The sequence below is a fragment of the Anas acuta genome, chromosome 2, assembly GCF_963932015.1.
Source record: "Anas acuta chromosome 2, bAnaAcu1.1, whole genome shotgun sequence".
Taxonomy (NCBI): domain Eukaryota; kingdom Metazoa; phylum Chordata; class Aves; order Anseriformes; family Anatidae; genus Anas; species Anas acuta.
This window is the reverse complement of record NC_088980.1, coordinates 135,834,243-135,847,579: the sequence shown is the minus strand read 5'-3', so window position 1 is coordinate 135,847,579 and position 13,337 is coordinate 135,834,243. Positions and strand designations below refer to the sequence as shown.

The window sequence follows — 13,337 nt, the reverse complement described above, 5'->3', positions numbered from 1 at the left end:
CAGCCCTCTGAACAACTTTCTGGCCTTCCTCTGGACCCCGCTCTAACAGCCCCACATCCTTCTTGTGCTGGGGGCCCCAGACCTGGACGCAGCGCTCCAGGTGAGGCCTCACAAGGGCAGAGCAGAGGGGGACAATCCCTTCCCTTGACCTGCTGCCTACTTCTCTTTGATGCAGCCAGGATGCAGTTGGCCTTTGGGGGCTGCAAGCATGCACAGCTGGCTCGTGTCAAGCTTTTTGTCCACCATAATCTCCAAGTCCTTCTCCACAGGGCCGCTCTCAATGTGTTCTTCAAGTCTGTCCTAATGTCTAGGGATTGCCCCAACCTAGGTGCAGCACTGTGCTCAGGAGGTTCACATGTGCCCACTTTGTCTCACGCTCATAGTGACAAAGCAATTTATTCAGAGGAAATAAAGATACTGACAGGAGCTTCGCAGAAGCACTGCAGCTAGGAGAGCCTCATCTCCTGACTTCACAGAAGGGGCAGCAGCTGAAAATGTAAGTCAGCTGAGCGGCAGAGGGGGATCCCCAGGATGGGGAAGGATGGAGGAAGATTGTGGCTTTTGGCAAAAGGAGGAAAGCTTTGCTCTGTAGCTTGACAGCTGCAGAAGAGGTCCAGTGCCCTGGTGGTAATGGAGTGAGGGGAGGCCTTACCTGGGGAAACCTTCGAGGCTTCCATTAGCAAAATGTAGACGAACTCCCCTTTGTGTTGGGATAACACCCCCAGAATGCCAGAACGAGGATGTGGTTGATGTGTGTGAGGGCAGGGTTGCTATCCAGACAGACCTAGACAGGCTGGAAGAATGGACTGACGCGAACCCAAGGAAGGAACCTGAGGAAGTTCACCAAGGACAAGGGCGAAGTCCTGCACCCGAGAAGGAAGAACCCCAGTAATGCTACGGCCTGGGGAACTTGGCTGAAAAGGTCCTGGGGGTCTTCGTGGGCATGAACCAGCAGTGCACTGGAGGAGTGTGGGTGGCCAGGAGCACCTGGGCTGTATGAGAGCAGGGCCGGCGTATCAAGCAAAGTGGTTGTCCTTTGCTCAGCACTTGTGAGGCCACATCTAGAATAGTGTCCAGTTTTGACTCCCTGAAACTGAAAAAACATGAATTGAAGGAGTTCAGGGTAGGATTACCTAAATAGCTGGGGCTGGAGAACGTCGGCTTCAGGGGACCTAAAAGCAGCCATTCAGTATCTGTGAGAAGGTTGTGAAGTTGGGCTGTTTGCTGGTGCATGGCAGGATAATTCAGAAAATTAAAAATTGAAACAAAAGAGGTTCTAACTTGATATCAAGATAAATTATTTCCTCATGAGGGTAGCTCAGTGTTTGAACAGGGTGACCAGAGGAGCTGTTCAATGTCCAGTTGTGCAGAGGTATAGTGATAATATTGTCGTTCCTTCCAACCTGATTTATTTTTTTATTGTTGCCCTAAAACCTCTTAACTACATTTTATAGATAATATAAGCATGTACTTTAATACTTTGTGTTTTTTAATAGTTCAGGCTCTACCTATACATTCTGTACAAATCTCTTTGCACAGATTTTCCTCATAGAAAGGAATAATAGAAGTTTATTGAAGGACTTCTAAAAGGATTTAAAATCAATTTAACACTAATATTTTACTGTTGGAAATGCATCACTACGAAGGCATTTTTCTTTATCATAGAATCACAGAATGGTTTAGATTGGAAGGGGCCTAGAAGATCATCATTTATAGATGATGTAAATTGAATATGATCAAAATATGCATTAGAACGGAATGTGTATTCTTTCTTATTTTGAAATGTCTATTTAGAATTCATTTTCCCTGTTACAGTTCTTTTAATTACGGTATTTTATGAAAAAAAGGTAACAGAGCTGGTGTTGTGTTACATAAGTCATTGCCACATTTGTTTTATCCAACATATGTTTTGGGGGAAATCTTATTATACTGTCTTTGGGGACAGCCACATTCATTGTGTTCCTATCAGTGGTATCACAGAGGTAGAAGACATTTTTCCAGCGTCCGTGGTAGTTGCTGCATTCCATGACTTGCAAGTGTTTCACAGTATACAGCCTATGTTGCTTTACTGTGGCATAAGGAATCTGAGTCTTCTGTAAAGTCAACACAAAAGAGCCTTTGGTGGGTCTTTAAACAAGTAGCTGCCAACCTGTCCTATTTTCCATGAAATACTAACTAAATGTGTTCAGGTTGGGTTAGCTACACATCAAAAGGAGTCACTTCTTGCTTTGAATTACTTGTAACAATAAAATAAAACCTTAATCTTAAAATAAATTTCTATTTTTTTCCTCCCACTGGAAAAAAAAAACAAACAAACTTTGAAACACCTCATTTTTCAGGAGTAATATTTTGGGTTTTGCATGGGAGTTTTTGTATTTGCAGTGGATGAAAGCAGCTTTTGTTCCATTAAGTAGGTTAACTAATTGAGTACTAAAGTAGAATCAGAAGCAAGTCCTAAATTCTTTTTTGTCAAGTAAAACAAGTCCTGAAAGTGTAAATTAAATATGCTTTGTTAATTTCAGGGAAATTTAATTTTCTAATCCTGCTTGACCCACTTTCCTTAGTATGCGTTTGATAACAAGGAATTTGGAGGTTTTTTTTTTGTTTGTTTTTGTTTTTGTTTTACATATGTAGGCATTCTTCTGTTGCATAGGTAGGGAATATAGTTATAACTAGCTCTAAAACGTAATGCTTGGAAATATTTAGTATTTTCTGTTACATGAGAGGAGGGAGACTGTCCTGTAATGGGCAACATAGTGGTAGTTCACCATTTCTTATAGAGACATTGCTAATCTTGTTTATATGTATGTCTCAAGGATTAAACTTGAGTGCAGCAGTCTGAGCAGGAGAAAAAAATGGATGTGAAAGGTCATCAGCGTGGTGTCCTATCTCTTTCATACAAATAGTTTCATGGGTTTTGTGCAGTCATCAGCAAGAAATAAAAAATAATAATGAAAAAGATTATTTTATTATTAAAACAATGCATCGTGTTCTGTTTTTACCCTCCCCTTCCCTTGCATACTACTACCTTTTCTTGGATATGTTTTCTGAACTTATGCTTTGTTGAAGTATAAGTTCTTCTGTTTTCACTCTTCCGTGCTTATTTCTGCGTTGTGTGGCATCGCTGCTGCTTCCTTTTCATCCCTTCTGCTGCTCCATACTCAAGTGATCAAGAAATGCCTAGGGTATCTGCTGTGTGGTCTGCTAAATTCAACCTGGAGCTTAGTTCCCTGAATATTTCTGTATGGTCAACAGTTGTCATTAAATAAATGATAGACCAATGAGATAATTAAGATCTGGGATTAGAAAATATGACTACAATGGAAGGAAAACTGTTTTTAAAAAATGAGAGAAGGTCTGTATGGCAGAATGAATGGGGGAATCGTCATGAAGCAGAAGAGAAGCAAATGGACGCCTGTACAGTAAAACTTAGATTAATGATAAAGGCAGAAAAACACATTCAAAAACCCAGGAGAAATTGTACTTCTACAGAATGATATAGAAAAAGCAAAGGAAAAGAATAAATTAATCAACATGCTATAAAAGAGGGTAGTGCAGAAATAAGGTTTAATTAAAAAAAAATATATATATATATATGTATTAATCAGGCAGAAATAATAGAACAAATAAAAAAAAAGCTCAGGACAGAGAATAGGGTCATCATAGGAATAGATGATGAAATAAGAGGTGAAAGAGGTGAATAATAATAATAATAAAACAACTAATGAATTAAGAAAAGCCAACATAAGGCCAGATGTGGAGATAGCAAGGTCTAGTGATCATGAAACAGGCTCAAAAAGATATTTCCAGTGTCTTTCACTTTTTAAAATAAGTGGTTTCTATATAAGAAATCCTAATTCTTTTATTATATTTATAATTGAAATTTTTTATAAATATTTATAATTGCAGTCCTACCTGCAATTTTTTTTTCAGCTGGTTATTTATATTTCTCATCTTGTTTCGTATTTTACTTGGAGAAATGTATTTCATTTCTCTGTGGGATGTGTTACACTGTAAGAAAATGTGTGTTTCATGAAGCATAATGCTATGCAGAATACAGGCTCTGAGGTGACAGCTATGGAGAACTATTAAAACATTTATTTTATTTATTGTTCTTTTTAGTAATTAACTTGTTGTGAAATAAAAGCAAATTTCAGGCATTCAGGGTTGTAGATATTTTTCTTAAAATTTAGTTCCATGAAAAGGATATTAGAATGGGAGTTTGCACTGATCTTGATCTGATTCGTAAAGCTCTTGCAGCTGCACAAATGATGACAAAAATCCCCCAGGATTTCCACTCCATGGAGATGGGCGCTTTGCAGCCATCTGTAGAGTGTGATCCCATAATACACTGAGAATCCTGAACTGGCAGTGAATTTGATGGAGTAGCATTTAGACATGCCTTGCATGTTTAGTGTTTTTTTTTCCCCTCAAGTTCTAAATAACTTTTTAAGTCATACCTTGCGTGAAACTACTGGAACTTTGTTGCTTTCCTCCATGTGTATGAGGACCAGGCCTTAAAGTTAAGGGCATTCAGCACCCAAAGGGATGCTTAGCACCTTGTGTTATTCAGTTTCTATAACAACAAATAGATATCGCATGAAGTAACTTCTAATATTATTCGTGTGCAACTCTGAAATGTGTTGAACATTTCTCCACATTGTATCTTGCTACAAAATTATCATTCTTCGGCTATGAGCTTTTATGCAAACGATCCTCAGGGGACAAATGGAGGCATGCACCACGTACGGATGACTGTATTAGTTTCTGCAAACTTGTAGAAAATTAAAAAATGGAGCTTATTTTACAGTGCAGTAAATCTTACATCTTTAATTTTTTTCTTTTCTTTTTTTTTTCTTTCAACTAAGGAAATGCTACTTCACCGCAAGTTCAAAGACCTTCTTTCATGGACTACTTTGATAAACAAGATTCCAAGAATAAAAGCCCTGAAAATTGTAATCAGAACATGCACGAACCTTATCACATATCCAAAAATGTTTTCCCTGATAACTGGAAAGTCCCTCAAGATGGAGACTTTGATTTTGTAAGTACATTTTTATACTTTCACACGTGCTGTTTGTTTTATATTTGCCAACATAGTTAGTTCCATTCTAAAATTGTGTTAATTACAAGCAAAATAAGTAATCTTTCAAGAATAGTACCCAATTACCTAATCTTAATGTCTCACACTGGCTGTGAAATGAGTACATTTGCTTCATGCAGGACCTTTTCAATAAGGGGTGCCATGTGACATTATAAATATACTTCTTTCTAACTACAGGTTTTTTGAAAAAGTATTTTTGGTTCTTTATAACTTATGTTCCAAGAACTTTCACATTTGACCCAGGTCCATTAAAGAAAAATTGCTACAGGTGTGTAATATGGTCATGTTTAGTGAGTATCCCAGTGAGATGATAAATGTTTTAAACGGGATGGAGACATCTAATCAATATCCTTGGAGATGGTTAAGATCACTTAACAACCTGGCTTGTGCAAAACAGTGATATTATTCCAAGAGCATGTATCTCTCTATGTAGAATTATTATATCTAGCACCAGTCTATCTGTTTAGAATGTTTTTTCCCCTCCAGTATATGTGTAGTTTGTTTCTTTTTGCCTACATTGCAAGTTATAGCAGGGGCAAAAAAAAATATGTTTCTAAGCTTTAATATGTGTATATTAATTTTAGGATGCTCTCAAAGTGGCATAAATATCTCTTGTTAAGAAACTTGCAGATAATTACACCTGGTTTTTACTCTTGCCATTTTTTTAATATTATTGAATGAAAGAATTTAGTTTATCTGCTGTAGCTTAAACATGTTCCTCACTGCAGTGCAGTAGCTAAATATGATCACATGGCACCTTTTTGAAAGTACACTTGGGATTTGGAGAAAAACATTGTGTTTAATTTTAGGTGACAGCTGTAGGTGTGGGATTTTTTTTTTCCAGTTTTCACTTACTGCATTTCTACATAAAGCTGACTCTTAAATTTTAAGCTGCTGGAGTAAAGCCAGTTTAACAGCACAGTACAAGCTGTTGCTGACAGAGTTTTGATTAAGCTGAATTTTAGTTTGGGTATTTTTTTTAGGCTTTTTTTTTTTGACCATTAGATGTAATAGTCATCCTGATAATTGACTAACAAAATAATTACTTGCATTATTCATTGGAAAATAACCGGCTGTTTATTAAGTGGGTTTATTATAGTAGCAATAAAAGTGCTCTTAAAATGACTGGAAATTCATTCTATCTTTTCCATCACTTGCTAAGAAATGCAAGCAAAAATGTTTCTTTTTTTGTAAATGCTAAAGATCCTGATTCTGTAAGTGCTTATTCATGAATACTTTGCACATGAATAATCCTGTGGAGCTTGTTGATACTGCTTGTACATGTGAGTTTTCCTCCTGAAATAAGAGTTTGTCCTAGAACCAAAGCTGGGGGAGGTCTGATCTTCAGAAGCAACGATGCTGTTGTGTGGTAGGCGAACCTTGCTGGTCGTGTTAACGTGACTGGCATGTGCAAGGCTTTAGAAGCTACACGATGTACAGTTTGTCCTCGAGTTCCTAAAAAGGCAGGCAATGCTGTAAGATTTGTTGCTACAAATGATTCTGATCAAAGAACAATTAGGATTTTTAAAAATGAATGGCTGTTCGTGTGGGCAATGTACGTTACTTAGTTTTGGGGGAGATTTGGTTTTAAGCACAACAAAAGCCAAATATTTTGATGGGTAAACCAGCCTAAGAAAGAGTTTAGGAAAAACTTATCAATAATGGATGCACAGTGCAGAGTAGCCCACTAAAGGAATACATTTCTCAGAAGCATCTGGTAGCAGCTGATGTGACGCAGGATACTGGTTTTAACAGCCTGCTGGTTTGAACCATAGGCAATTATTATTTATTTATACATTTTAGAAGGACTTTCCTTTATCTTCTAGACAGTGAGTGGCAATATTGGTAAGTGGCCTGTGAGAGAGTTTCTGAAAGGCCAAGTCAGTGGGCAGCATGCATAATATATTGTCTACTTTTTATAAGATCATCATGAATGTTTTAAGTTGCTGACACGAAGTCTTTAAACAATTCTTGAAAGGGATAAATAATGAAAACTTTTTGTACTAAATCATTCTGTTCTATTTTGGTTGGAGCTGGCTTTAATGGGATCTAGAAAGGGATCCTGACATTAAATGCTTGACAGTCATCATTTTATTTAAAGGGATTAACACACTGGAATGAAGGTATAAATGAACAAAATCTAACTTACTGGTAGTATACTCTCATCGTACTCTATCTTTCTGTATAGAAGGGGGTTGTCTGTAAGTTGGAGGTAACCAAACTTGTTTGTTTGAATACCATTATCCACTGAAAGCTTTCTTAACCATAAGCCCTTTTAAGCCACACATCGCGTGCCAGCACTGGCAGCCAGCAAGCACTTTACTTGAGAGCCTGGAGTGAGACAGTGCCATGCTGAGAAGAGGTATTTGAGTGTATCACATAGAAAGACTTCAAAGTTTATTAGTGGATAGGTCTCTTACAGCATAAAATGGAGAAGAAAAATAATACAGAGAGACTGGTAGTTGGGAGAATGTAACAGGGTGAAGAAATTATCCTTATCATTCCTTGCAAATAATGTTTGCTTCTTTCTGTGTATAAACCTGCAGAATTGGGAGACAGTTCTTCTGGGCAAACAGTAGGTTTGCTCTAGGTCTCAGTGAAACTTTATCCTATTAGAATTACTAGTATATTCTACTGTTTTATTAAAACAATAAACGGTTATTTAATTTTGCTAAAACAGACATACAGTGCAGAAATGGCAGTTAGCCTTACGCACTTGCTAATGTTTTTAGATAATGTAAATAAATGATGCAGGAAATTCTTCTCGTAAAGTGGATAAATGAATGTATAAAATGATGCAAAATGAATTTAGCACTGAGTCTGGTTTGAAAGTTTTTGTGTGCGTGGTTTTCTGTTCTGACGTAAATGTTTTAAGAACTACTTGCCAATGAAAACAGGAGACTTTTCCAAGAAAATAAGATGCTCTGGTCACCAATCTGAGCTTTAAAAAAAAAAATAAAGCTAGCAGCATTTTTTTCTTCTGAAAGTACGTATTTACACTTTGTTTTTCACTGTTTCAAGTCCATCTGCTTTGAAAATCAAAAGCTGTTCTTGCTATTTTTTAACTGATACGCCATATGGAAGTTCGAGATCCCTCTCTCTCCTGTTGACTGTTGGTCCTGATGGCCCTCGGTTTCTTGATCAGTCCGTGCTAGTTACTGAAGTCATATTCTGTGAATTGATGAGAAAAAGTTGCCACTGCAGACCTTCAAGTTCTGTTTCAAGTACTGAATCAGGTATATTATAAAATAACTTTTAACTCTGCTTAATTCTGAAACTGTACGGTCACCTGGAATATTAGGTTCTTCCAAATACACCCTGTCGTGTATGCTTTGGGACAAGGATGTTGTTTGCCATGAAAACAGGTGGGGTTTGGTGTTGGTGTTGTTTACTACATTTCTTCTTGCTTTAAAAAAAAAAAAAAGAAAAAGAAAAAAAAAAGCATTCTTCAGCGTTGTCTTTTCTGTGACCAGGAATGTGTATAGGGTTTGGAGGGTTGGATTTTTGAATCATCGCGTTCAGTTATTCTATGGTCTACATTTGTTGTCTCAGGGTAAATTCTGAAAACCTCAAAATATGGCTCTTTGATGACAGTGAATCTCAGGTCAATGCATTTCTGTTGAAATACTTGTACGTATCACTTCAGCATTTAGAAAAGGGGAGTGCTCAAGGTATAAATCAAGCTATAAATCTTACAAAAAGAGACTAGTGCTTGTTGAAACATCAGCCTTTATTAAAATTTGAATATATACTTCATGCTCAAACACCACTGGGTTTTCGTTTTCAGTGATTACTTCTGACTATAGGCATTCATTTTATTTACATGCTCCCTTATTTTTAAGGCATGCAGCAAATGACAAAATTAAAGCAGTATTTTAAACCCTAATCTGCTCAGTTTTATTTGGGGTTAAGTGATGTTTTATTCACAGCAAACCTTGATGTCAACAATATACTACTCCTTGTGAGGAGAAGTAGCATAATGTCTCTGAAGAAGTACTAATGATATTCACGGAAATGTTAATGATGTATGATAATAAGCAGCTTTTCATAATGAGGCTTAATTATTTAACGGGCCTACTTCTAGTCGTTTTGCCTCACAGCTCACAAGACAGTTGTTTGGAACAGCGTACCAAACTAGACTGAATGATGTGGTGCTTGTTCTGACTGCCTAAGCGACCAGTCCTTTTAGGAACAGATGTTTTTATTATAGGTGCTGGGCATTTGAATAACCCTATTGCTATTATGATGGTAGTTTTCCATGAGATATGTTGATGCTGGAGAGAAGGGTGTATTAACTGAGCAGTATAAATAAAGGTGTCATGGAAGCAGCTTGCTCAGATTTATCCTTTTGCTTTTCTCAGTTCAAGATGTTGTGGTGTTTTGTATATAGCTCTTGTCATTTTTTTTAATGTACCTTATATGTTTTCACCAAAAAATACAGTGAACTTTTAATAAGCAAAAAAATGTTTGAAACTTCCATCATGTGGGGAAAACCAGTTAAAATTTAGCTTGCAAGAATAATCTTATATATTAATTTTTTGTAAATTGACCTGCTTTTTACATTTTTACTTTATCATAACATTTAACCTGTCATGAAGATACGAAATTGCTGTGTAAAACCTCCTGATGTGTTTCAGTGTGGGACAGAATGTTAGCAAAGGATTTACACACATTATAATGAAGTGATATGTAATTGATGGTAACCTGTGAGTGGACACTGCTTAGAAGGAGGTGCAAAACTTAATTTGCACCAATTCAATGTACAATTTCATTTGGAATGAGAAAAATACTTACTTTTTATTTTTAAAATGTTGATGATAAAATGTTAAAAGGCAAATCTATTTACTATAGCAATGCTAGGGTAATGATTTCTGTCGTTAGTAGAATTATTTCCAAACAGGAATGGTATCCAGATTGTTAAATATTAAACAGTGAACATGTAGATCATGTTTTCCAGTAACTACAGTATCATGTTTAAGTAGATGCATTTTGGGTGACTTAAAGATTCTGGAACGGCAACAAAAATTTGAAAAGCCATCTGTTACCCTAGGCAGAATATTTCCCTGAGTCTTAACCAGATGAAATTCTTCAGAGTATAATCATTGTGAAATAATAATATTGAAAATACTGAGTATTTTAGTTATCATTTACAAATGTACAATGTGACAAATTATTCACTAAAAATTCAATACTGTAAAATACTTGAAAGCTGTACAAAATGTAATGAAAACTTTATTAATGAAGCCAGGAAGATCTAGCCTAGCCTGATCTTCATTGGAAATGCTCCTCTATCCAAAATCTTGGCTGTATTTAGACTGATTTTATTTAAGCAGCAGATGAGTTTGTTGATACAGTCTTCTTTCTAATTAGTGTGAGTGAATGTAATTAATTTAATTTCAACCATTTCAGACCCTTCTCGAAGTCATATGAAAAAATTAAATGAAGTATTAACATAGATTCATTCTGCTTTATTTTTACTTAGTTGTATATCATGAAGCATTTCCAGATGCTGACAGGAAGAACATCAGAAAATGGAGATATCTGTGTCGTGCTTTCTTAACTGAGGAAATAAGAAACTTAGGTTTCTGGGTTCATGTGGTGTGTATGCAGATGAGATAAGTAGAAGACTATTTACAGTGTCATATTGTTAACAAAATAATTATGAATTGGTGTCAGCAATTAGTCTGTGTGCAGAATTTCATTCACTTCTGGTCAGAGACACCTCAAAGATGAGACTGTGAAATGAGTATAATGAATATAATGTGCTTTATCGAGATCATTGTGTGAGGACAGTGTGAACTTCAGCAGTGGAGATTTTCTGCTTCTCGTGTGTTGAGTGGTGTGGGGGTAATTGAGTGGGAGTGCTGTGGGTGCTAGGAGTTCAGCGTGGACAGCTTGCAAGCCACGGCCGTGGTTTATTTGGCTGTGCGGGCGGGCAGTGGGGGAGGTTGTGCTGGCCTGACATGTAAACTAAAAATGTATTGTTTTTTTTCCCCCCTTAGGCAAAGAGAACAGACCGACCTATTAAACTTTTAATTTTTAGTTTTTAATTCTGCAAGTCAAATACCGACTGATTTAGTTAAATCCTGTTTATATATTCTAACAACAGAAAGGGAATTACTATTAGAAGAAAGTGGGGGAGAATACTACATGAGCAAAGTGTTTCTCTGAGTGATATTGAATACACGATCTTTTCTCTTTGAAAATGCTCCTAATTATTCTAGATGTAAATAATGGAAAATCAAGCCTAATAATTTGGTCTTACACATGAATGAATTATTTAGGCTGTAAACAGAACCCATCCTTTCTGTTTGTCTTAACTTCTAGCATTATTTTAAAGTTGTTACTTTGATCACTAAATCATTCATGCCAAAGCACTGGCACTGTACTTCTGCAGTTTTAGAAGGTGAATGTGAATTTTGTATCCTAAAAGTGAACAGAAGACACCTCTCTGGGACAAAAAGCTTGTTGGCATTCTTCCATGTGAATAACAGGATTATGTATTTTTACTTCTCATTCACACATCTTCTGAGGATGAGACAGGAACTCGAAGGCTTAAATTGCAGCAGTGTATTTTGAAGCTAAGCAGCAAGAAGAACGTCTGATGGAATAACAAACTGGTACAGTAGATTGCCTCAGAGGGTTGCAGGAGTTGTCGCTATTGCCTGTTAAAGACCTGGTCAGATAAACATGTCAGGAATAGTTTTGGTGGAGTTAATCATGCTTGGAGCAGACGACTGTTGCAGATGACCTTCTCCTGTAAATGTCTCCAGCAGCCTTAAATCCTATGAGGATTTAAGCTACTGCTGGTGGCTGAACTTTATAATCATAAAAAAATTTGAGAACACATAGGTCACTACAAGCTCAAGCTTTCAAAAATAGTCGCATACCTAATCTGTTTATTAGGAGTCTCAGTATTTTGGAGGATCTAGACCTTGGGTAACCTTGACAATTTTTGCAATTAGCAGTCAACTAGTGTTTCCAAACATGAGTCTGCCTCTGGAAAATTTCAGCCAAGATTCAGCGAGTAAAACTGAACAGGGTTTAAAACTTAAAACTTAACCTGAAAGCTTAAAGCATTCCTGCTATCTGCATCTTTTTATCATGTCAAATAGTTTCAATGTGCAATGTATTTTTTTTAATTACAAAATAGCTTCTAGTTGACAACACACTACAAAATTTATTTTTCAACCAATTTTCAAATTCTTGGTTTAGAATTAAGAATGAAACTGCTTTACTTCAGAGTCTAAATTTAAAACCCTAAAAAGGTCTAACTTCCTTTTTTTCTCCCCCTCATTAGCTCAAATAGAGTCTGAAGTGTAGTTATAGTATATATATTTAGTTATACAGTATGCCTGTACTTTATGCGTGGTTTGAAGAGAACAAATGAAAGGAATGAGTGAATCCGATGAGCTGGGGCAGCAGTGCTGGTTAAAGGAGCGCTTGTTTCCATAATAACCGACTGCTTGTGCCTCTCTGAGACCCTTGGGGTGGCCTGGTAATGGGCACAGCCTAGAAAGAGCTTTGCAATACTTGGGGAAAAACAGTTCTGGTTGGATAAGTTTTAGAAAATGCTCTTTTGTATATCGAAACAATTCGGTTTCTGATCTCTGTAGTTCTGTTTTCTCTCTCATAAAAAAAAAAAGAAAAGGGGTGGTGGTGGTGGTATTTAATCCAAATACTTTCCATGTTGCATAAATGACTATTAATGAGAGCACAGCGTACTGCACCGTTGTGGGTAATGTCTGATCCCCAGAGTGAGTGCTGACACCAAGGGATGCACGTGTCACTTTGTGGGATTCAGCTGAGTTCCTTAAAACCATCTCTTATAAAAGCATCATGCACACTTACCACCAAGAAACAAAATCTGTTCTCCTACTCTTTGGTATGATGATTAATGATAATGAAAAGGGGTAAAAATAAAACTTGCCTCAGGAGAGTGGGCGACTGGAATTTTGCAAGACTGTTTTAAGTTAATTTTTTGTACCTCCTTAGTTTTGAAGAGGGTTTCCTCATTATGTGGTTTGGTAAAGAGCATGGGGTATTTTTTTTCTTTTCGTCAGTTAAGCATTTTTGTTTTGTTTGTTTGTTTATTTTACTGGACTCAAATAGGAGCATGAGAACTTGTCAGATAGCATCCTAGCAATTTAAGAGTAAAATGTTGGATTAGTTCAGTATCTGTGGCCATCTCTCAATAATCAAGAAGCTCGTATTAGATTTCTGTGCCTTGTGT

At 36.7% G+C, this 13,337-nt stretch overlaps 1 protein-coding gene across 2 annotated transcripts in view; it reads left to right on the top strand.

The window, feature by feature from the left end:
- STK3 (serine/threonine kinase 3) overlaps window positions 1–13,337 on the top strand; it is a 137,280-nt gene that overhangs the window by 81,214 nt on the left and 42,729 nt on the right. For both annotated transcript variants that reach the window (XM_068672338.1, XM_068672340.1), the window contains exon 10: window positions 4,869–5,044. In XM_068672338.1, the coding sequence (XP_068528439.1) occupies window positions 4,869–5,044 (176 nt within the window). The remainder of the gene's footprint in view (window positions 1–4,868; window positions 5,045–13,337) is intronic.